Here is a 24,343-nt window from a genome sequence, read left to right as displayed (position 1 = left end):
AATCTGTAGCTGAAAGGGGATCAGTTGGTTTGGGGAGAGGTGGTTATGGAATACTGCTGAGCCTAGTAGCGGGTCAAGTTGACCAAGGGACTGGGAGGGGAGGAAGGGGGCTAAGAAAAGCATTACAGACCCAGGGATATGGAGAGAGGGGGAAGAGAGAGAGAGAGAGAGAGAGAGAGAGAGAGAGAGAGAGAGAGAGAAGCAATAGCCATGAGAAGGGTCAGGGTCAAGGATATAGCCAGGATTAGAGTGATTCAGTAGTCTCAGTAGAAGAAATAGGAAGTTAAAAGGTTGTGTTGGGCCTAGGCCCTGTGTCTCAGATGGCTGAGCATAGTCCCGTACACGAAGAAGTTACCAGTTCTATTCCAGTTGGGGGGCACCTCCCCAAGTTATGGGCTTGATCCCTGGGAGGTTGGGGGAATGTGTACAGGAAGTAGCTGGTTGATGTTTCTATTTCTTCCTTTCTAAAAATCAATAAAAACATTTAAAAAAAAACCAAAAAACACGTTGCATTAGAGCTATTAGAGGGATCATATGATATAGGAACCATAGTGTATAGACTATGTGATTTGAATCCCACTTCCTTATTATTAAGGAATATCATTAAGAATTTACGATAGTGCTTGCACATAGTAAGTGCTCAATAAATGTTAGCAATGATGATGTGCATTTAAAGTGATGGAAAGGCTTGGAATTTGAGACCTTGAAGTTGAAATCATTCTAAATAATGACAAATTCTCAGATGCCATCATGGTTATTGGGAGTAGAGTGAAATTGGAGATGGAGAGTATTGGAATTGAAGAGGTTGAAGAATGGTCAAACCAGATACCCGGAGAGACATCTTCATGGGTACTGAAGTCACCCGTGGGATGGCAGGAAGTCTGTCAATGAGAAAGGCCAAGTCTCTAGCTAAGGTTAAAAGGAGTCGAAGGGGGGTTAGTATGGACTTCAAAAGAAGGGATATTATTGAGTGACAAGGGGGAGAGATTGTCTAGAAATGGCAGGACACCCAAGTCAGGCTGAGGGAGAGAAAGAACAGCCTCTACTGGAAATTTAGGAGTATGGCAGCTCCTGCCAGGAGGAGAAAGGAACAGAGAAAAAATTAAAAATATGGGGAATGTGCTCACAATAGAACAGACTTCTATTGAAAAGAGCTGTTTTTCACAATAACTTTTAAGAAAAACCATTCCCCGAGCCTGTAGGCAAGTCCGAATGAGGCATGAGGGTGGAGGAGGAAGTGGAAAGGAGGTTTTGGAGTAGATTCCTGAGAAAGCCAATAGCAGGAGGCTCCGCTTCCTCTCCTTGATTGTAGGTGTGCAGCCTCAGACAAGCCGGCTCAGGACTGAGCGCTGGTGCCGGGCATGCCCTAGCTGGACATCACGCCCTGACAGCCCGCCCACATCTCCGCTCCTGGGGGGACACAGTGCTGGCTGCATTTCCCAGACAGAGGGGCCGGGAGAGCTGGGTTGGGGGATTCTGCTGTTAGAAAGCAGGCGAATGGCTGTAATGGGAAGGAAACAGGACCCCGGCAGGCTTCGCGGCCGCATTCTCTTCCAAACACGCTGCTCTGCAATGTAATTGAATTCGGACATGTTTTTTGCATGATGTCAGGGAATAGCCTCGCTTAAAAGCTTTCATGAAAAAGCACAACTATAAACCAGACTCGGGCGATGAAATAGGAACCAGATGAGTGGGTCTGTGTAATTTGGGTAAAGAGATTTCTCCTTGCAGCTCTGTGATCTGATCTCCACTCCGCCTAAAACTCTTCACGGGGTCCACTTACATATGAGCCTTACCTTGCAGGTGCTTTTAGATGGAAAATGTCTTGTTTTATTACTGAACGTGATGAGATACAGGCAAGCCAGGGCTCCCTCCACAGTGGCTGTTAGGTCTGCCCTCCTAAAGCTTGTCACCTTTCTAGTCCTCCAAGTCCTGAACTCCTTGTCCTTGTGAGCCCAGCCTCACGGACACCTTCATCTCTTCACCCCCCGCACCCCTGCTCAGGCTTAGTCTTCGGAAGATGTGTCCCGGGGAACCATACTTACTGAAGAGGCACTTCTTACCCATCCCCTCCCCCTTTCTTTAAAGCCTCAGGGACACAGAATTCAATTACCCATCAGCCTCTGTTCTTGGCACACTTTCTGACTCCACCCCAAAGAGTTCCTTTCTTTTCTGTATTTTTATTTTTTATTGAGGTGGAAGTCACATACCATAAAACTAAACCATTTTAAAGTATATAATTCAGCCGGCCAGCATGGTTCAGTGGTTGAGCATCAACCTATGAAGCAGGAGGTCATAGTTTAATTCCCGGTCAGGACACATGCCCAGGTTGGGGGCTGGATCTCCAATTGGGGGGCATGCAGGAGGCAGCCGATCAGTGATACTCTCTCATCATTGGTATTTCTCCCCCTCTCCCTTCCTCTCGGAAATCAAAAATATATTTTAAAAAATAAAGTATACGATTAGATAGCACTTAGTATATTCATAATGTTATGCAACCATCATCTGGTTTCAGAGCATTTTCACCACCCTTCACTCTCCCCCTTACCTCCTCGCACGGCCCATGTTCATTAAGCGGTCACTCCCTATCTTCCTACTCCTAGCCCCTGGCAACCACCAGTCTGCTTTCTGTCTTCAAGAATTTTCCTGCTCTGGATATTTTATGTGAGTCATATATGACTTGTTGTGCCTGCCTTTTCTACAAGGTATAAGGTTTATATGGTTCATCCATGTTGTAGCATGTATCAGTACTTTGTTTCTCTTTATGCCTGAGTAATTCTGTTGTTTGGATGTATCATATTTTGTTTATGTACTCACCCATGGATGGACATTTGAGTTGTTTCTACCTTTTGGCTATTGTGGATAGTGCTGCTATGAACATTCATGTAAAAGCTGTCATTTGAGTACCTGGTTTCATTTCTGAGTATATATTATACCTAGGAGTGGAACGGCTGGATTCTAGGGTAATTTTGTGTTTAACTTTTTGAGGAACTAGAGGTCTTTTCTTTTTTCTTTTTCTTTTATTTATTTATTTATTTATTTATTTATTTTTTTGATGTTTCTATTTTATTTTATTTTTTTAATAAGTTTTTATTTTTCATATTATTACAAATAAATATATTTTATTGATTTTTTACAGAGAGGAACAGAGAGGGATAGAGAGTTAGAAACATCAATGAGGGAGAATCATCAATCAGCTGCCTCTTGCACACCCCCTACTGGGTATGTGCCCGCAACCACATGCCCTTGACCGGAATCGAACCCGGGACCTTTCAGTCCGCAGGCCAACGCTCTATCCATTGAGCCAAACCGGTTTCGGCTAGAGGTCTTTTCTCGATGGATATTCTTCTAAGTGTGCTCTGGCAAAGAATAGTAGGCGTATATCACCCTATCCCTACTCTCCAAGACACTTTGACCTCATTATGCTCGATCTGGAAAGAACCCGAAGGAATAAAGTTGAGGAACCAGGAGTCGCTGTGGAAGCGAATAAGGCTACCAAAGAGCTGCTGATAATCAGAAGAAAGACAGTCTGATGGGGGGCAAAGGGGGAGAATGGAGAAGAGGTGAGGTGCTGAGAGGATTTGGGGCCCCTGTAAAATATTGTTGTGAAGCAGGGGAAGAATTTAGTGAGAAAGAAACTCACTTGCCCAGAATGAAGGAAGGTGTGAACCTAACACATGTGGCTGGTATGGCCAATGCTCTAGTGATGGAGAAGTGACACAAGAGAGCCGTGATCTCACCTATTCCTGTAACAATGGCGTAGGGAGCCAGGCAGAACGAGCCTTTCATGCTAAGACCTAGAACATTCAGGCTTTGAGGAGCCACTGGCGGCTTTTAAGGAGGCTTTAGAAGATCACCCTGACCACAGGGATGGCTTGGGGAGGATGATAAGATGGGAAGCACGGAGGCTGGTTAGGTTACCATTGTTCTTAAATGAAGGCTGGTATGGGCAAACCTGGGAGTGAGTGGGGATGGAAAGGCAGAGCAGCTAACTGGGTACAGAGGTGAGGGCAAGGACAAATGCCACTGAGAAGAAAGGGCAGGAAGTAGCAGAGGAGAGTGCTTCGGAGAGCCCAGGGAGCTCCAGAGCCTGTGCACATGACCAGAGGCAGGTAACAGGTGGGAGAGGCCCTGAGTTTAGGGACAGGAAGGTTGTGGAAGCAAGCCAACTTCTACTTCCTGAGTGAGGACCAAATTCAGAAATTCTATGTAAATTTAAATATAAATTTTTAATCTGAATTATACGAACTGATGTTCATCGAGAAACATTTTCCTACCCTAGCTGGTTTGGCTCAGTGGATAAAGCATCGGCCTGAGGACTGAAGGGTCCCGAGTTCAATCTGGTTAAGAGCAGGTACCTCGGTTGCAGGCTTGATTCCCCAGCCCTGGTTGGGGCGTGTGCAGGAGGCAACCAATCGATGTATCTCTCTCTCATTGATGTTCTCTCTCTCTGTCTCTCCACCTCGCTTACCCTTTCTCTAAAAATCAGTGGGAAAATACTCTCAGATTAAGATTAATTAAAACAAAACAAAACAAAAAACACACACATACAACAGAAACATTTTCCTATGTAACTCCATCAAACCAATTTAATTCCTTGATCAATTCTCTATATCGATCAGTTAAACCATTTTGAATCTTCTCCCTTATTTTCTTTTTTAATAAGAATTTTTGCTTTTTTTGTTTCTTGTGTTGTTTTTTAATGCTCACCGAGGATATGCTTATTGAGTTTAGAGAGAAAGGAAGGGGGGGGGGGAGGAGAGAGAGAGAGAGAGAGAGAGAGAGAGAGAGAGAGAGAGAGAGAGAGGGATCGGTTGCTTCCTGTACATGTACATGCCCTGACCAGGAAATCAAACCTGCAACCTAGGTATGTGCACTAATGGGGAATCGAACCCACAATCTTGTTGGTGTATGGGAGGACACTCCAACCAGCTAAGCCACCGGGCTGGGGCTTCCTTATTTCCTTAAGTAAATATGTGTAAATTGAACAATGAAGAGTTTATTTTTGATCAAAGCTTTTAATCAGGAAGAGTTGTACCATCCCCAGTTTCAGACGGTCAGTTTTCATGTGCACACCCCCCTAGTTGTTGCTGCTGTGATCATTATTTGCAGTTTTCAGTGTTACTAACAAAGTGACGGCTCCAGTCAGTTACTGTGAATGTTATCGTGTGTTATTTAGCCATTGTCAGCTTACTTTTATGTTGACTGTTTTTACCAGTAACATTCATGGCAGGATCAAAACATCCTCAAGGTCAAAAACAACCTGCTCCTTTTCAGAGTTCCTCTTCCTCCTAATCCCCCCTCCCACCTCCGGTACAGGACCCCTACCACCAAGATGCCCTTCCTACAGCTCCTGTAAGACCACCCTGGGCGTGGGCTCTTCTCTCCCCTCCAGCTGCCTAAGAACCCGGAGCCTCACTGCCCTGTTTTCTCTGAATGGTTTTCTCTTCCCTGGCCTGTTTTTGAAGGAGGTTTTCTGTGGCCTGGCCTGGCCCTCCCCTCACCCCAGGCTTGGCCCTGGGCGGGGCAACAGGTGGTGTCTGATGCCTTCCGAAGGTGCACATGAGTTCCAGGGAGAATGCTGGAGAATGCTGGTCACAGATAGGAAAGGCCGGGAAAACCTGGGAGTGAACTTTGTTTCAAGATATAAACTTCCCAGAAACTGTGAAATCACAGGCACTGAATGTTTTGAGCACTGTTTATGCATCTTCAGATCACTGTGTGTGTTGAGGAGAGACCTTGGTTTGCTGGTTATATGCCATGGACTGTTGTGCTCCGTTTGGAGCTGTAGAGGCCTGGGAGTGAGGAGGGGGGCTTTCTGGATTCTGGGTGAGGCTGGGGCATGGTGGTAGTGAAAGCTCTCAGGAGAGAAAAGTGATCTTCCTGGACTTGTATGATTTTAGATGTCTAGTGTTCAGTTACACTTCAGGACCATCTGCGCCCATGACCTTCTATATCCCACCACTGTGTGGGGGGAGCTGGGCAGCCCCCATTGAGGCTCTGCTCTGTGTCCTGCCCCTGGACTGGGCGCGTCCTCGGGGAGCTCAGCGCCTTGCGGCCATGACAGCTCTGCTGAGATGAATCAGTCTTTTGGTTTCTTCCTCTCTCCCACCCCAAGCCCTGAATAAGCTGAAAGGGGTGAGTTTGGGAGTTGGGGGGCCAGGAGGAGTAAAGGGGTAGGGGCACTGAGGGCCAGAGAAGCTTCAGGAAGAACTCAAAAGGAGCTAGTCAGTCTTCAAGCTCAGGCTGAGAGCCCCCTGTAAGAAAGAGAAAGAAGTTCCAGTAGGGAAATAAGCTAAAGAAAACTGGAGTGATTTCAAAGAAAGGGAAAGAGAAATTGCAGGATCCGAGCTCATCGCTGAGGAATGTGGAATGTGTCCGCAGACCCATTGAATGAACGCTGCCCAGGCAGGGGAGAGGAGGCTGATGGAAATGGGGTGTCATGTTGCCCAGGTGCCCCCATGGCTTAGTCCAGAAGGTCATCCCGTCTAATTAGCATATGATGCTTCTATATTATAGGTAACAGCTTTACTGAGATATACCATATAGCACATAGCACATAAGTCACCCATTTAAAGAGTACAAGTCAATGATTTTTAGCACATTCATAGAGTTATGCAACCATCAACGCAATCCATTTTAGGACATTCTCATCACTCTGAAAAGAAACAGCACACCCTTTAGCATTTTTTCCTCTGTATTAGTTTCCTGTCATGTTCGTAGTCATCCTCACTGTACACCGCCTCTGTCAAAGGTGGGGTACAATGAGGATGCCTTCACAGCTCACGTGGCAGGGTCAGGGAGAGGGGGAGAGAGGGTTACATGGCCCCTTCAGGAGAGTGCTTTGGAGTAAGTGACCCTGTAAAGAGGAATAAAGCACAAGGCACTTACCGTACAGGAAGAGGTGCAGGTGGAGGCCCGTGGAGCCACCTAGGAGCAGGCAGAGTGCAGGGGAAGTGCTGGAGAGGGCAGGGCTCACTTGGAGGGAGGGGCTGACTCTGTGCCTTGCACAGGAAAGGCCTACCACGGTTCAGGTCAAAGGAATCCCTGCTAAACAGAGGGAATGCCAAGTGTGGCCCAGACGCTGTTGCTCAGAACATCTGTGGTCTGGACTCAGCTCATTCCTCACCTGTTGCCCCTTCACATGCCAGGGCCCCAGGGACAGGCCTTGTTATGCTGGAACTGCCAGGGTGAAGCCCACGTATTCTTCACTCCATCCTGCTGAGCTTGAGAGGGAGCCACAAAACTGGGTGTCACTGCAGTACCCTGATACTTTTAGCAGCTGGTGGTTGCTGCTCCCCACCTCCCCAAGCCGAAAGCCCCTGGGAGAACCAGGTCTTTTTCAAGGCGTTGTTGCCTGAGGGTAATATTTGTTTGGATCCATTTCTTCATCTTTGGTGTGGTTGGAAGTGAACAAAATGCAAGTATTCTTATAAGCTTTGAGGTGTAATTCAACCAGCTAAATTTCATTTAATTTATGGACCCCTTTTTGGTGAAGTATGACCCTACTGAATAAGAAGTGCACACTTTGCCTTAGCAGGGTAGCTCAGTTAATAAGAGTATCGTCCCAATATACCAAGGTTGTGGGTTTGATCCCCAGTCAGGGCACATGCAAGAATCAACCAATGAATGTATGAATATATGGAATAATAAATTGATGTCTCTCTCTCAAATCGATTTTTAAAAAACATGTCAGAGGATTGAAAAAGAGGAAAGATAACCAATTCTTTTTTTTTTTTATTAAAGTTCATACTTTTAACTCTTATAAATTGCTTATTTATTTTCATTCACGTTGTCTATATTCATTTTTCTAAATCCGTTAGGAGGAACGTGTGTGTGTGTGTGTGTGTGTGTGTGTGTGTGTGTGTTTATCTAGGTTCAGGTAGACTGAGCTTTTTCAAGGCAGGCACTGTGGTCAGGCTTCATCCCAGGAACTGGAAGGAACTTGGGCACATAGTGGGGTTTTATTTTTACTTTATTACTAGAGGCCCGTTGCACAAAATTCGTGCAAGGGGCTCGGCCCCCACAGCCGCAGTGGCTGCCTCTGCCTTGGCCCCCATAGTGCCGTGGCTTAGTCCAGAAGGTCGTCCCACCTAATTAGCATATTATGCTTTTATATTATAGGTAACAGCTTTACTGAGATATACCATATACATACCACATAAGTCATCCATTTAAAGAGTACTATTCCATGGTTTTTAGCTCATTCATAAAGTTATGCAACCATCAACCCAATCCATTTTAGGACATTCTCATCAGTCTGAAAAGAAACAGCACACACTTTAGCAGATTTTCCCCTGTATTAGTTTCCTGTGGCTGCTGTAGCAAACAGCCACAACCTTGATGGTTTAAAACAACAGCAATGTATTGTCTGACAGCTGGTGGGGGGTGGGGGGGGGGGGGGAGAAGGGCAGAAGTAGGGAATTAAGGTGTCAGCAGAGCCACCCTCCCTCTGGAGGCTCTGGGGAACAATCCAGTCCCGCCTCTCCCAGCTCCTGGAGGCTGTCAGCATTTCTTTGCTTTTGTCACTCTAACCTCTGTCCTTGTCTTCACATCGCCTTCTCTGTGTGTCTGGTGTCAAACCTCCCTCTGTCTCTCTCTTATTAAAACATTTGTGATGGCGTTTAGAATCCATCAGATCACACAAGATTATCTCCTCACCTCAATATCATCAGCTATTTACACCTGCAAAGACCTCTTTCCCAAGTAATGCTGGAAAACAAATCAGTTTCACTAAAAAGAGATGTTGACAGGAAGCCAGGAAGGCTGGTCAACAACCTTAATTGCTCTAACCACTCACCCTTTAGTTGAGATATTGTTAGCTGAAGCAGCCTCCACCTTGTTTGTCCTGTATAAGTTTCTGTTATTTCCTGCCTAAGGGCTACATGCAAATTTCTGTTTATGTTGCCTAAGATGTTTTCCCCAAAGCCTCAATAAAAGGGCGTGGCAGGGCCAGAGCAGGAGTAGTTCTCCCACTAGAATGGGACTACCGCCTGGTCCCCCATATCCTCAAATTGAATTTCTTCAAATCTCATGACCCTTTATTTGTGTGCGGCCCTTCTCCAGAACCCAAACCCTGTATTGGAACTCTTTCCACGCGGACTGTGAAAGAGGTTCCTACAAAGTAAGGTAATGTCATAGGTTCCAGGGACTTGACATGGATATCTTTTAGGAGGCCATTTTTTTTTCAGCCTTCTCCATGCCCCCAGCCCAGATGTAACTCACATACCATAAAAATACACGATATTCAAATGTACATATGTACACATGTCCATATATTCACAAGGTTATGAAGCCTTCACCACTACCTAATTCCAGGACATGTTCATCAATCCAAAATGAAACACTATATCTATCAGTAGACAGTCCTCATTTTCCCCATTCTGCAACCCCTGGCAACCACTAATCAGTTTGTGTGTTTTTTTGTCTCTGATTTGCCTATTCTGGACATTTCATATAAGTAAAATTGTCCAATATGTGGTCTTTTGAATCTGACTTCTTCCACTTAACATAATGTTTTCAAGACTCATCTGTGTTATAGCATTTACAAGTACTCCCATTACTTTATGGCTGAAAAATATTCCCTTGTATGGCTGTAACACATCTTATTTATTCATTCATTGGTTGGTAGATATTTTGATCATTTCCAATTAACAATGCTGCTCTGAACATTCATGTTTAAGTTTTTCTTTGAACATGTGTGTGTTTTTTCCTCCGAGTTGTATTCCTAAGAGTGGAAGAAACCTTGAGACTTTTCCAAAATGGGTGCACCATTTTACATTTCTACCAGCACTGCATGAGAGTTCCAGTTTCTTCACATCTTCTCCAAAACCTAACCCAGTAGTTTTGACTTGCATTTTCCTGATGGTTCATGATGCTAAGCATCTTTTCATGTGCTTATTAGTCATTTGTATATCTTCTCTGGAGAAACATCTATTAAGATCTCTTGCACATGTTTTAGTTGGGTTATTTTTCTTTTCATTTTTGGGTTTTAAGAATTCATTGTGTATTCTAGATCCAACTCCCTTGTTACATATCGGATTTGCACATATTTTCTCCAAGTCTATGAGTTGTCTTTTCACTTTCTTAATGCTATTCATTGAAACACAAAAGTTTTCAGTTTTTATAAAGTTTAACTTTTCTTTTGTTGCTTGTACTTTTACTGTCATATTTAAGAAACCATTTTTTTAATACAAGATCATAAAACTTTACTCCTATGTTTTCTTCTATGAGTTTTATAGTTTTTCCTCTTAAATTTCAATCTTTGATACAGGTTGAGTTAATTTCTTTATATGTTGTAAGGTAATATCTGTCCTTATGTCATTACCACACTGTCTTGATAATTGTAGTTTTGTAAGTTTTAAAATATGAAATTGTGAATCTTCCAGTTTCGTTACATTTTTCTAAATTGTTTGGCTGTTCTGAACACACAGCAGGTTCTTCAGACACACTTATTGCTTGGTCACTTGCTTTCTTTTTTCCTTGAAGGACCAGTGAGCCTATGAAAGCATGGCTGGCCTTCATATTTGGGTAGAAACTTTCTCTCCTTGCTCTTCAATCTCCTTGTGAAGGGGATCTGGACTGTTCTGGCTGAGTTGTCTTAGTCCAGGACTTGGTAGTAAAAGAGGGAATGTGATGGGATGAATCTGGCCCCTTGAACAGGAGACCTAAATCCAACTAATTGTCTCTCCACCCCTTTCCCAGCTTTCCTTCCCCTTTCCTCCTCATCTTACAGGGTCGGTGTTTGGGTGGTTATAATTCCATCTGGATCCACTTCCCGCTAACGCACCAATTCTCTTGTGCCTCTGTTACTCTCATTCCTCTCCTGCCACTTCCTAAGCATGATGCATGGCCAAATGGTGCGGGAGGGAGGATCTCTGTCCTGGCAGGTGTGGCAGTCTGGCCTTCCTTGTGGCATCTCTGGTCAGCTGCACGTGTCCTTGATGGACCTACTAGTGGGGTTGCCTGAGCTGCAGGCCCTGGTTTTGCTGGTACATGAAAGTTTTGTCTTCCCTGTGGGGCTTTCAGCCCTTGCCTTAAAGAGACAATAAAAAGGAAGGGTGGGGAAAGGGGGGTGAGTCAAAGGGCAGATCTTTTAGAAAGGTTTCAGGATAAGCTGACCTGATGCTGGTGCCACAATACTAAGGACTTACAGCTTCTACCTCCCCTCCTCTTCTCAAAATACAGCCCTCAGCTGGGAGCTTTTTAAATGACTAAAAGTGACAAAACCTGACTTCATCTCTATAGGGTGCAGGGAGTGTTTCTCCATCGCCTCCCTGCAGGTTAGGGGGCAGCCTGTGCACCCAGATCAGCTTGGCCCAGTGCCACCATCACTGACTGTGTGGACTGGACCGGTTTACCCAACCACTAGACGCAGAGCTTCCTCATCTGTTCAGTAGGGATACTTCCCTCATGGTGGTGGGAGCAGTTAGGGTTCAATAGAAGGAAAGTGTTTGCTGTTATCAACAATAATACTAGTTAACCACTTACTGAGTGGAGTGGGGTTCCAGTCCCATGTTTCAGATCTCTTCCAGGCTAGGGGTAGAAGTGGCGAGGTTGTTTGCGGAAGTGTCAACACCCCGAGCCTCCCTTCAGACCCATATTTAGGACTGGGTCAGGCAAGATGGTGAAGTAAGCAATGGTTCCCCCAAGGCACCCACTTCCTCTTTCAGCAGCCTTTACCCAGCCAGCAAGGAAGACGAGTGTCTGAAAGACAAAGACTGGGCAGCAAAATCTGAGCTAATCCCAGCCCACAGCCTGCTGTTGTACAGCTTGTAAACTGTAACACGATAGTTTTTGCATTTTTAGATGGTTGGGGGGAAATCAAAAGGAGGATATTTTGTGACATGAACATTACATGAAATTCAAATTTTATTGGGACATAAAGTTTTATTGGAACGCAGCTACAACCATGTGTTTACATATTGTCTATGGCTACTTTCAGCAGAGTTAAGTAGTTGTGACAGTCTGAAATATTTATTGTCTGGTCTTAGCCAGTTAGGCTCAGTGGATAGAGCAACAGCCTGGGGACCGAAGGGTCCTAGGTTCGATTCTGGTCAAGGGCACATACCTTGTTTGCAGGCTCCTTCCCTGGCCTGGGCCCTAGTTGAGGCTCATGCAGGAGGCAATCAATCAATGAATTTCTCTCAAATCGACATTTCTGTCTTTTCCTCTTTTTTTTCACTCTCTCTAAAAAACAAACAAAAGTCAATGGAAAAATATCCTCATTTCACACACACACACACACACACACACACACACACACACACTGGCTTTTTAAGAACAAGTTCTCTGATTCCCTGTTAAGATGTTAGAGATGCTCTGTGTATGTGCCCAGCGGGATTTGCTGCTGGAGAAAGGGGCGAACCAATGGAATTTGGGCATTGTGGCAGGCCTGCAGAAGGAACACTGGGTGGGAAGTTTCCTGATAACCTTCCAGTTACACTAGGCAGGCTAAGGGGAGCTAAATGTCTAGTTCTATAGATGTGCTCGCTCCTATCCACATTGTAGACAGTAAGACTCAGAAGTGGGTTAACAATATTTAATGAGCCTATCCCACCAGCTTCCCTGACAGTCTGGTGGCATTGGTGTTGCCTGAGGCCCTTCATGTTCCCAGATCCCCACAGAGCCTCCCTGGGTTGACCCTGAGCAGCACACTCAATTCTCACCTCTCTCGTTTCCACAGAATTTGCCTTCTGCCAGGTGGATGCCTCCATCGCGCTGGATCTGGCCCTGGTTGTGCTGTGTGACCTGCTCCAGCAGTGGAACGAGCTCGTCCCTGCACTCCCGGTCCTGCTGGGCTGGCAGTTGGGAGAGGGTGATGACCCCGTGGTCTGTGTGGAGAACGAGCATCAGGTAGTCCTGGGTCTTGGGGCAGTGGAGGTGAAATGGGAGAGTCCTAAACCCATAGGATACAGCACTTACAGGCTAACTCGGCCTAACATGACTGCTGAAACATGCTTCTGGATACTCAGAAACTTTCCAAATGATCTTGGCAGCTTGCTGGGGAACTGCTGGGGCAGCTCTCATGCTGGCTTTTGGGGTTCTGGTCTATGGGGAGAGAGGACTTAAAAGAGAAGTTGAGAGTTGAATTATGGAGAATTGTATCAGTCAACAGTGGAGGCGCCGGGGCTCCATGTGGTGAGGTCTGAAGGTGAAACATTTCCAGAGAATCGGGGTCCTCCCAGGGTATTTGCTGACTGAAGAAAACGATTAGCCCCATCCAGGTGGGGGACTAGTCAACGTACAGAAAAACCAGGGACTAAGACAAGCAGCAAAAGCATCTTCACAACTTCCTTTCCCATCCACAGTATCTGACTCAGATGGCCTTCTTGGCATCACCAGCAGGCTGAGAGTTCAAAAGCAGCCTGTTGATGGGAAATTGAGAAACAAGATAAGATGGCCTTGAAAATCCCCAACATTATAAAAATTTAATTTCATACTCAGAGACTATGTAGTGTCTCGTGTCGGGTAGTTTGCTTTTGTTCTGTTGCCAAGAGTTCCCTTCCTCCCTCCTCTCTGATTTCTAGACGCACCTTTATGTCCAGGGCCCACCCCCCGCCCCCACCATGTTGAGGTCCCCTTTTCAGCACCAGGCCCCCAAAATATCTTGGCTTGGAACCACAAACACATCTTTATCAAAGGTCATGTTAAGTCTGGAGAGAAAAAAAAAAATTCCTCTCCAGTAGAGAAGTACGAGTGAAAATAGAAGGTGACCTTCAAGGCTGCAAGTGGTGTGTGTAGCTGGTGTTGACAGGCCAGAGTGGGCCCTCTCTCCGGGAGGGGGAGGGGACCCGCCTCTTCTGCATCTGGCAGGACTCTGATCTGGACTTGTGTTTGTCAGCATCCCCTGTGAGGTTAACTTTTGGCTTTCCGTTTCACTTAGGTGGAAGAAGACTACCTGTTTGAAAAAGCAGAAATCAACTTCTGGGCGGAGACCCTGATCTTTGTAAAATACCTCTCCAAGAACCTCTCCCATCTCCTCTCCAAGTCCAGCCGGCGTCCCCTCAGCCCCGAGAGGCTCTGTCGTCTTCGAAGGACAGCATCAGAGCAGCGCCGCCGCCTTTCCCAGCTCTCCAGAGAGCTGCCCCCGCCCGCCGCGTTCCTGAAGACGGTGGAGTCCACGAGACTGCGCGTCGAGGAGGAAAGGACCTTGGCTTGCCTGAGGCTGCTGGCCTTTTTGGAAGGAAAGGAAGGGGAAGGCACCCTGGTTCCCAGTGCTGCTGACTCTCCAGCAGAAGCAAATCAGTTAACTCCTCCAGGAACAGAAGTGGCTTGTTGAAGAAAGGAGACTTAAGGGTGAGGGTTAGTGTGGTGGGGTGAGGGTGGATTAGTCCCCAGTAAACCTGCTGAACATAAATTCACTTTTTTTTTTTTTTTTTTTTTTTTTTTTGCCCTTCATACCTCCCCGACTTCTGTGAGTCCAGTCTTTCTACAGAGGAGTTTTTCATCAGTTCCCTCATTCAGGGCAGCCTGGTTTATTGCAGCTACTGTAGGAAGTGAGGCTACCACGGTGAATATTTGCTCTGTTCCCAGGTGCAGGCCACCTGTGGGTCTGAATTAGCCTTTTTCATCCTCCAGGACCGCTAATGTCCAGCCGTAGCCGGCCTGCGTCTTCTGTGAATTGACTGCATAGAATTGGGTTTTGACATATGATTCCTCCCCCGCCCCCCCCCCTTTTTTTTTTTTTTTTTTGGCTGGATGTCGGAGCTGGATTTGTTGGCAAATGGCCCATTTGGTCAGAATTCTAAACTTTATTCCATTTTGGCTAAAGCAGGAATATGCTCCAAACGTTGGATGGATCCTGAGAGTATTAAGGATCAACTTCATACAAATAGGGGTTTTCTTTATTGCCTGCATGTGTGAGTCCTGAGTGACCTACACATGCCACTTCTAATTATTAAAAGAGCCATTGAGAGCTCCTAGCCCAGGAAAAAGGTGTTTTTGCTAATGCTAGGGCTACCTGAGTCAGCCGCCCGGTGAAAGCATAGCCTCTTGGCTGTTAGACGGAACCCGGGGAAAGGAGAGCCGGGATAAATGGCATATTTGATGCCCACACTGTTTACCATCATTTTCTTAGTGACAATAACAAAGGGCTTCTTATTTAGGAGCCAGAAAATAACATTGATCCATTTCAGTGAGTGAATCTCGCAAGCCTAAGGGTTTTCTGCGTTTCCGAGCCCAGCCCTCTTCCTCAGACACCCAGCAGGTGTCACTCTTGCATACATTTTGCCGCTGGTCCTGTTTTTCATGGACTTGCCATTTTCAATTTATTTCAGAGTGAGTGTAACCCTAGGGCAGTTATCTTGAAATTCGTAGCTGGCATGGGTCATAGCCTCATCCACATTCATTTTTCATCCTAGTTATCTGAAAAGGCCATTTCAGCAATGTATATAAACCTGGCCCAGCTTTTAGGATCTGTAAATATTTTAAAATACTTTTCAGGTGAGCAGTCTCTTAGAATTATATTATTGATGTCTGAGGGTCTGAAGAGGCAGTTTAGAGGAGAGTTTGATATGATCATTTCCTACTGCAGAAAGGCTTATATTTCAGATATAATTTGTCTCTCTTTGAAGAAAACCACCTCACATTAAAAATACAGCCACCCTAGAAATAGAAAAAAATGGCTCTTTAGAGAGGGAGAAAAGTTGACTTAGTGTGTCTTAATGAGAATAGGAGATTCCTTTGCTTGTTTTGCACCATTCAGCTAAAAAAAAAAAAAAAAAAAAAAAAAAAAAAAAAAAAATTTTTGTATGATCCTAAATTAATTTCCTGGTTAGGCATCTGTGTGGCTCACACACACTTGATGGGAGGTTGCCAACCTAATATTTCTTTTGTTCTGAGAAGGCCTGGCTGGTGAGAAGTCAGGGAATTGTTGGCATGATGTGCCGATAACCATGGTAGAATATTATGAAACTGGCCCCAGCAAAGTCCACATTCCTTTTTTTTTTTTTCTTTATTTAAAATGAAATACAAGCAGTTGCGTAATAATAAAAATGTTTTATACCAGCAGGTACTCTGTACCAAAACCTGTACTCTATAGCATGTTTATATGTTATCTCCAGAATCCTTCTACCAAGTGTACATAGCTGTGGACTAGGCAGAATTACCCTGGGTTTGATCTTGGTTGGCTGTGGACAGGAGGGACAGCCTGGAAGGACAGGGGGGACAGATGTGTCACTGGCCTTGTGTCTGAAGTCCTGTTGCTCACCTCCAATAGCAGTGGCTAGGGAAATGGCTATCCTACACTCTTCTGATTCCCAGGGAAACTCTGGAATCCCCTACTGTCAGGGCCACCCTCAAATTGTTGTCTTTGGGGTCATTTCAATAAAGAACAAAACAGAACAGCCAGGTTTTTAGAAGTGTCAGCTGCAGCAGCCCAGCTCTATCTAGGGGCCAGGGAAGGCTGGGTCAGTCATAAGAATGAAATAGTCACCCACAGACAATAGTGCGGGGAAGGCGGGGGGGGGGGGGGGGGGGCGCCAGGTCAATGGGGGAAAGGGGAACATATGTAATACTTTAAAGAATAAAGATTATATATGTAAAATGCTAATATGCCAAGTGTCCCCTCGGGAGTTTGACCACTTGCTATGATGTGTGCTGACCACCAGGGGGCGGGGTGGAATGAAGGAAGGCCCCAGCTGGCAACTGCAAGGCCCCAATCAGCCCTGATCACCTGCCAGATCTAGGGACCCTACCTGCGCACAGATTTCATGCACCAACCCGGCCTCTAGTATACATGTAAAAAAGAATGAAGCGGTCACCTGTTCTGAGGGCACTATCCTCAAGTTTAAGATTTGGTGCCCCTATCTCTGCATTCATGATTCTGCAAACCTCTAGACATCTGGCCATAGACCAGAGACTGGCTTCCTGTTTTTTTTTTTTTATGCTATGTAAATTTGCTTTAATTACTAGGATGGACTTTACTCATCTTTTAAACACCTTTAACAACTCATTTGCACCTTGGCTAAGGTGAGAAATAAGTAAAGCAGGAATTATCTTAGTTTCGCCAGAAAACTCAAGTACCAAAGAGTCCTTGGTATACAAATGTCATGTGACTTGCCTAAAACCACATGGCTTGGAAGGGCAGGCTCTGAACTTCAAGCCCTAAGTTTTTGCCCTACCCAGACTCTAGTTCCCTGGGTAGGTGTAGAGGGCGTGCAGCACTGGGTACTGCATTCAAGCTGAACTCGAAGGAGCCCTTCCCCTCCAGGTTAGATGAGAGAGGAAATGAGCAACCTAATGGAAATAAGGGCAGAACACATGCGAAATAATATCAATCCGGGAAGGGGGTGTGGGCCCGGGAGCTTTCTTCCCTGACTCTTCCAACTTAAGCCCAGTTGCAGCCTAGGCTGCCAGGTGTGCAGAATCATGGGCCCAGCTCCAGCTTTTTGGCAGCATAATTATAGGTAGGAAGTGGCAAGTGGCCTGCAGCAGACTCTAATCTGCCCGAGTGGGACTGTCCGCGGCTTTAGCCTCACTGGGCGCTAGAGGGGGTGTCTGCCCCGTACCCGGAGGCAGAACATTTCCCCGGCACCCGCTTTAGGGGTGTGGAGCTGGCGAGATGAAATGGGGGCGAGTCCATCATCCGAGCCCTCGGTGCCCAGCCCTGCCTGGCCGCGGGCAGCTTTAGCCAGAGCCTGGGGCCCACAACGAGCTAAGTCGGGGCGCGGCTCCCCCAGTGGCCAAGGGAGGGCTTGGAGGGTGCGCCAGGCCAAGGCTGCGGGCGGGCGGGCGGGGGAGCTTGGCCGGCAGCTACACCCCAACCCCCGGGAGGGCTGGGAAAGGCCGGACTGACCAGGAGACACACAGGGTGGCGGGAAGCCGCCTCCATGCCTCCGCCGCTCTGCCTGCCTTTCCTCCCGTCCTCGCAGGAGACTCCTCCGCCCGGGACGCCCCGCGCCACTCCGCGACTTTGGCCCAGGCTCAAGGTCTTGTGATGTGATTAGCAAAGCCAGCGCCTTGTCCTCAGACACTCTGCCCGGCCCGGGCGTCCAGGCCGGCCCTGTTTACTGCAGCCTGGGCGGGGAGCGGGGCGGGGCAAGCGGCCCGGGCTCCTCCCGGCGGCGAGACTGCCGCCCGCGTGGCCGCTGCCGCCCCACCCCCACCGGGCCTCCACGTGCAGCCGGGGCGAAGCCTCCACCCACCAGGCTTGAGCCCTGAGCCCACACCCCAACATGCCCTCCCCCCCCCCAACCCTGGTCCCCCGGCCACAGCACAGCACCCTTCGCAAACCAGCCGGGCCGCGCCGACAGTTGCGGTATTCTTGCATTTTGCAATTCCCGCGCGTTCCCTATTGAACCCCTGGGTGGGAGTTAAAATCAAACGCCATTCCGCCTGGCAGGATCGGGCGGGGAAAGACACGTCCAGGACTGCAAGACGACGCCAGCCACGTGAGACGTGCTGGGGCTTTTCCACCGTGCGGCCCCCCAGGAGGGAAGCCGCGTCCCCCCCCCACCGCCCAGCAACAGCAGCAGCAGCACCCGCAGCACCCAGCCAGGCCGAGCTCCCGGGCCACCGCGGGCCGGCGGGGGCCCCGCCCCCAGGCTTCGCCCCGCCCCGAGCAAGAAAAAAAATTGGCGGCGGCCAATGGGAGGCCGGGAAGGCACCTGACGTCCGCGGGCAGGCGGGCAGCCTGTTGCCTGGAGACCCCAGCGGGGCGAGCCCGTCCCCTCCCCCGGCGCGCGGCCGGCTATATAGGGCGCGAGCGCGGCTGCCCCCGAGTTCCAGCAGTCCGCGAGCTGCCGCCGGCTCCGCGCTGGGGGGGGGCGGGCGGGCTTGGCACCCCGGGGCGCGGAGGAGCAGCGCTCTTGGCTTCTCCTTCTTTTCCCCCCACGCCGCACTCCCCGGGGCACCCTCCGACGCGTCCACGCTGCTCCCCCCTCTCCCTCCTCCCTCGCTCCCCGCCAACTTCGGGTCCCTCCCCCGCCCCTCTCCCGTTATCCGTCGTGGCTCCTCCGGTCCGGCAGTGCCGCCGCGCCGAAGGCTCCTCCGGACCTCCTCCCAGCCTGCAGCCCGGACCCTTACAGGATCCAGAAACATGTCGACCACACTTCTGCCCGCCTTCTACGACATCGACTTCTTGTGCAAGGTACACGGGGCTTGGAGCAAAGGAGAGAAGAAGGCGGGCAAAGCAGCAAGCAGGAAGCCCTTGGAGTGTTTTTTTTTCAGACTTTCTTTTCTGTCCTCGGCCTTTTTTGGGGGGAGCCCCTCCCCACGTTGACTTTTTTGGGGGGTTAGGGAGAAAAAACAAACAAACCCAAGTTTGTTGTAGTAGTCGTTCGTGCTGGTGGGTGCCTCCCGGGCAGGGAGAAGGAGCGGGGAGGGAGGCCGGGCAGGAGGGGGAAGCGGCTGTAGCTGTTTAGTGTCTTCCCGGCTGACCGACCGGCCGCGGCCACGCTGCCCGGGGCTTCCCGGGCCGAGTCTGCGCCGCCCGAGCCAGCGGCCCACGGGCCGAGGATCCCAGGTCGCAACCCAGCAGCACGGCGTGAAGTGGGAGCCCGGCTCCTACCAGCGCGGACTTTTTTGGGGTGGAGGGCTGGGGGCCGAGTCGAAATCCGCAAAGAGAAAAAAAAAAAAAGCACAATCAGAAGCCTGGCAGTTAAAACTCTGCCCCTCGCCCCAACTCTTCCCTCCTGGACCCTTCTTTTTACCCCTTTCCCCGCTCTCCCTTAACTCTGCCCGTCGCCCCAACTCTTTTTTTTTTTAACCCCTTCCCCGCTCTCCCTTTCGGCAGACGGAGAAATCCCTGGCCAACCTCCATCTGAACAACATGCTGGACAAGAAGGCGGTGGGCACGCCCGTGGCCGCCGCCGCCCCCAGCGCGGCCTTCACGCCGGGCTTCCTCCGACGGCACTCGGCCAGCAACCTGCACGCGCTCGCCCACCCCGCGGGGCCCAGCCCGGGCAGCTGCTCGCCCAAGTTCCCGGGCGCGCCCAGCGGCGGCGGCGGCGGGGTGGCGGGGAGCCCGGCTGCCCCCTACAGCAGCAGCAGCCTCAAGGAGCCGTCGGCGGGCGGCGGCGGCACCGCGCTGCTCAACAAGGAGAACAAATTCCGGGACCGCTCGTTCAGCGAGAACGGCGAGCGCAGCCAGCACCTCCTGCACCTGCAGCAGCAGCAGCAGCAGAAGGGCGGCGGCGGCGGCGGGGGCTCCCAGATCAACTCCACGCGCTACAAGACGGAGCTGTGCCGGCCCTTCGAGGAGAGCGGCACGTGCAAGTACGGCGAGAAGTGCCAGTTCGCCCACGGCTTCCACGAGCTGCGCAGCCTGACCCGCCACCCCAAGTACAAGACGGAGCTGTGCCGCACCTTCCACACCATCGGCTTCTGCCCCTACGGGCCGCGCTGCCACTTCATCCACAACGCGGACGAGCGGCGGCCCGCGCCCTCGGGGGGCGGCGGCGGCGGCGGCGCCTCCTCCGGGGGGGACCTGCGCGCCTTCGGTGCCCGCGTTGGCGGCGACGCGCTGGCCCTGGGCTTCCCCCGGGAGCCGCGGCCCAAGCTGCACCACAGCCTCAGCTTCTCGGGCTTCCCGTCGGGCCACCACCACCAGCCTCCCGGCGGCGGCGGCAGCGGGGGCCTGGAGTCGTCGCAGCTGCTGCTGCTCGACAGCCCCACGTCCCGCACGCCGCCGCCGCCGCTGCCCTCCTGCTCCTCGGCCTCCTCCTCCTCCTGCTCCTCGTCCGCGTCCTCCTGCTCCTCCTCCACCTCCGCGGCCTCCACGCCCTCGGGCGCCCCGACGTGCTGTGCCTCCTCCGCCACGGCGGCTGCAGCGGCGGCGGCGGCCGCGCTCCTCTACGGTACGGGCGGCGCCGAAGACCTGCTGGCCCCCGGCGCCCCGTGCGCCGCCTGCTCGGCCGCCTCCTGCGCCAACAACGCCTTCGCCTTCGGCCCGGAGCTCACCAGCCTCATCACGCCGCTCGCCATCCAGACCCACAACTTCGCCGCCGTGGCCGCCGCCGCCTACTACCGCTCCCAGCAGCAGCAGCAGCAGCCGGGCCTGGTGCCCCCCGCGCAGCCGCCCAGCGCGCCCCTGCCCGCCGCCGCGCCGCCCTCGCCGCCCTTCAGCTACCAGCTGCCGCGCCGCCTGTCCGAGTCGCCTGTGTTCGATGCGCCCCCGAGCCCCCCGGACTCGCTGTCGGACCGCGACAGCTACCTGAGCGGCTCCCTGAGCTCCGGCAGCCTCAGCGGCTCCGAGTCCCCCAGCCTGGACCCCGGCCGCCGCCTGCCCATCTTCAGCCGCCTCTCCATCTCCGACGACTGAGGCAAGGGGGCGCCAGTGAGGAAGGAGGAGGAGGAAGGGGGAGATTGCGGTTCTGGGGGTGTTGTTGGAGAGGAGAGTGCACCCCCCCCCCCGCCATCTCGACCGAGCTTTTATTTGGGGGGGGCAGGGTGGGACACGAGAAGTGGGGGAGTGAACAAGGCCACGTGCAGACTGCAAGGCTGGACCGAGCACTTGGACTCGAACTTGTGTGCCAGGAGAGGAGCCTCCACACCCCTCCCTCCCCTTTTCGGTTCCCTCTCGTTTTGTTTTTTCTATTATTATTTTTATTATTACCAAGTTTCATTCTTGTTGAGAAAAGGAAAAAAAACAAAAACAGCCAACGAACTTCTTTTGTATGGATGAACAAAATATTCACAACCTGGGCAGTTGTGATGCGAATAAGAACAAACAAAAACAAAAACCAAACACTTAAACGTTTTCAGGTCTCAGATGAGTTTGGGACTTTAGGATGGGAAAAAAAAATCAACCCAGCACCAGCAGCTACCAACCACACCATTCCATATCCTCACTTGAAAAGCATTAGTTACAGTCCAGATGTGGGAACTCCTGTCTTGAAAGAAGTTCCTTATTGTGTGTGTCTCAGACCAGTGTAAACAAACCAGCTGAGCCACCACCTTGTTAAACCGTGTAAGCTTCTAAAATGTAATACTTCGCCAAGAACATGCCTTGATAGTAGGCTCCATAGGTTCATGTGTTTGTATTTTAACCGAGTTATGTGTGCCTGGAAAAAAAAAAAAAAGAAAACCTTGCATTCCAAAGTTTAATACTGGTTTCATTGCTACCACTTAACTTAGTGGATGTTTAAGTTAGAACCATTTTGTCTGCTCTCTCTGGAAGCCTTGGGCAGAGCGTAGTGTTGTAGTTGTTGGGGAATAACTGCTGAATTTTTAGCTGTTTTTTTTGAGTTGATTCGCACCACTGCACCACAACTCAATATGAAAAAAAAAAAAACCTATTTAACTTATTTATTATCTTGTGAAAAGTATACATTGAAAATTTTGTTCATACTGTATTTATCAGGTATGATGGAAAGCAATAGATATATATTCTTTTATTATGTTAAATTATGATTGCCATTATTAATCGGCAAAATGTGGAGTGTATGTTGTTTTCACAGTAATATATGACTTTTGTAACTTCACATGGTTATTTTATTGTAAATGAGTAAAAAAAATCTTAATTTAAGAAATTGTATGTAATATTTATTTCATTAATTTCTTTACTTGTTTACGTAAATCTCTGAAAGATTGAATCAGATTTCTTTACAGAAATCTACATGCTGTGGAAGTAGTTTGAGAGTTTTCTTAGAATGTATAATGGTTGTAGCCCATCCAACGATAAAGAAAAAAGTGACCACATACTTAGCAGTCAGGTTGAAATGTGGCCTGCTTTTCTCATTCCAACTTTATAACCTAGCAAAAGATGTTTCTGTTTGCTTATTCCACCAGTTCTACTGTGACATAATTCTGCGTATACAGACATGTAGCAATAATGGGGGGTAGTCTCACAGTGCCTTTGGAAGGGCCAGAACTAGCCTTAAATCTTCCTCAACCAAATAAGTATTTTTTTTGTCTATTTAGTGCTTGAGAGAATTTGAATGTAGGATGGGTTCAACTGCACAACAGGAAAAGATTTTTTTACCACTTTTTTTACATAGATAAAGTGAAGAGGCCACCTCTTAGTGCTAAAATAATAGTATGTTATTACATGAATATGCCTTGTTTGATTACAGAAAATTCCAAAACTTGTACTATTTTTCTTCCCATTGTAGAAAGGCAGGAATGCTTTTGTTTTCCTAGACAGCGGGTGAATGAGCAGTAGCTGTAGTTTGTATGTACGTAGGTACAGTTGGAGCACTATGTTATGTTATATACTCGGGACTACTTTGACACAGAAGTAGGTATTTGAATGTAACAAAAGTCAACTTGAGTTGTAATATACTTTGGGGAATCAGCTCACTACAGATTGTGACTGTAAACATTGTACTGTAAATGTTTTGTAGTTTTCCCCCCAATAAAATTTTTGGGAAAAAAAGGTATTCACGTGTAAGGTAGCTTTTTTTTTTTTTTTTTTTAAATGGGACTATAGCTTCCCATCATTTTGTTAGGCCTGGCCCAGGTCTCCGAGGGGTTGGGGGCTAGGATTTAGAGAGCTAGCAGAGTCTGCCCCTCCATATTTTATATAGTAAATTCTTAAGCTGAAAAAGTAATTATTTGGATAGTTAGCTGTTCCCCTTGGTAATAAGGTGCATCCCAGTGTTGCTGGTGGAGAGACCTGGCTGGGAGGCCTGGAGGGGCGTGGCCTGCCTGTGAGTCATCAAATGGATCACGTGTCTGCAATGGCAGCTGAGGATTTTTTTTTTTTTTTCTGCTGGGACGCCCAGGGAACTGAACTGTGGGGAGAGGACAGTCTTGCCAGGCTGTGGGCTGCAGGCCCTGTAAGTGCTAAACTGGAGGTGTTGGAGGGGTTAGGTCGGGGGTTTTCCTGGACTTTGGAAAGCCTGATTGTGCCCTTGTCCAGAGAGGAGGGAAGATGAAAGAGGTTACACATATATCTGGGTAATGTTTGTTTATGCGGACAGCTTCCTCTGGCAGTGAGGGCACACGTGTTCCTTATGCAAACGGTGAGTGTCTGAGATGACCCAGTGGCCAGAGAGCAAATTCAGCCCAGGTCTCTGGGAAAAGGGGGAAAAAAAAACCTACCAGTTTGCTGACTCTCAACTATTTTTTTTCCTACAATCACTTTAAAAACTTAAAAAAACGGATTCATAAATCATGTGTTTTGTTTTTCCCTTCACCTTTCTCCACCCCCGCACCGTTCAGGCAACTTTTTCCAAAGTAGGTAAGACGTTTAGCAAGTTCGTTTTCTTATCTACGACAGCTGGGCTCTATCAGCCAGTACTCGCAGCCCCTCTCCCAGCAGGGCCAGCCAGATCCCTGTGTCTCACAGCTGAGCCGGCCCGGGGTGGGCAGCCTGCCGGCCCCACTGGGCTTCAGGCAGCTGTTTCACGTTAACGATGATTGCTCTGGTGTTAGCTGGAGCGTTCTGGTGCTGGGCGCA

General features: G+C 49.0%; 2 protein-coding genes and 1 long non-coding RNA gene across 5 annotated transcripts in view; 2 read left to right on the top strand and 1 right to left on the bottom strand.

The window, feature by feature from the left end:
- THADA (THADA armadillo repeat containing) overlaps positions 1–16,346 on the top strand; it is a 279,146-nt gene extending 262,800 nt beyond the window's left edge. For all 3 annotated transcript variants that reach the window (XM_084901467.1, XM_084901468.1, XM_084901466.1), the window contains exons 37-38: positions 12,686–12,855; positions 13,886–16,346. In XM_084901467.1, the coding sequence (XP_084757593.1) occupies positions 12,686–12,855; positions 13,886–14,281 (566 nt within the window). In that variant the 3' untranslated portion in view covers positions 14,282–16,346. The remainder of the gene's footprint in view (positions 1–12,685; positions 12,856–13,885) is intronic.
- LOC311631434 lies at positions 10,227–12,187 on the bottom strand. Its single transcript, XR_014796586.1, has 3 exons — positions 12,071–12,187; positions 11,491–11,706; positions 10,227–11,035 (listed from the first exon to the last, which is right to left on the bottom strand). It is a non-coding gene; the product is annotated as an uncharacterized lncRNA (long non-coding RNA).
- A 2,365-nt stretch (positions 16,347–18,711) lies between the features above and the next one.
- On the top strand, positions 18,712–23,321 carry ZFP36L2 (ZFP36 ring finger protein like 2). The gene is made up of 2 exons (XM_084901506.1): positions 18,712–19,090; positions 19,736–23,321. Exons 1-2 carry the CDS (start codon positions 19,040–19,042, stop codon positions 21,260–21,262), a joined length of 1,578 nt encoding a protein of 525 aa, XP_084757632.1. The 5' UTR covers positions 18,712–19,039; the 3' UTR covers positions 21,263–23,321.
- The last annotated feature ends 1,022 nt before the right edge of the window (positions 23,322–24,343 follow it).

The sequence above is a fragment of the Pipistrellus hanaki genome, assembly GCF_964339955.1.
Source record: "Pipistrellus hanaki genome assembly, chromosome: 12".
In the NCBI taxonomy this organism is placed as follows: Eukaryota; Metazoa; Chordata; class Mammalia; order Chiroptera; family Vespertilionidae; genus Pipistrellus; species Pipistrellus hanaki.
Note: the sequence above shows the minus strand (reverse complement) of the source record. Positions and strands in the feature narration are given on the sequence as shown.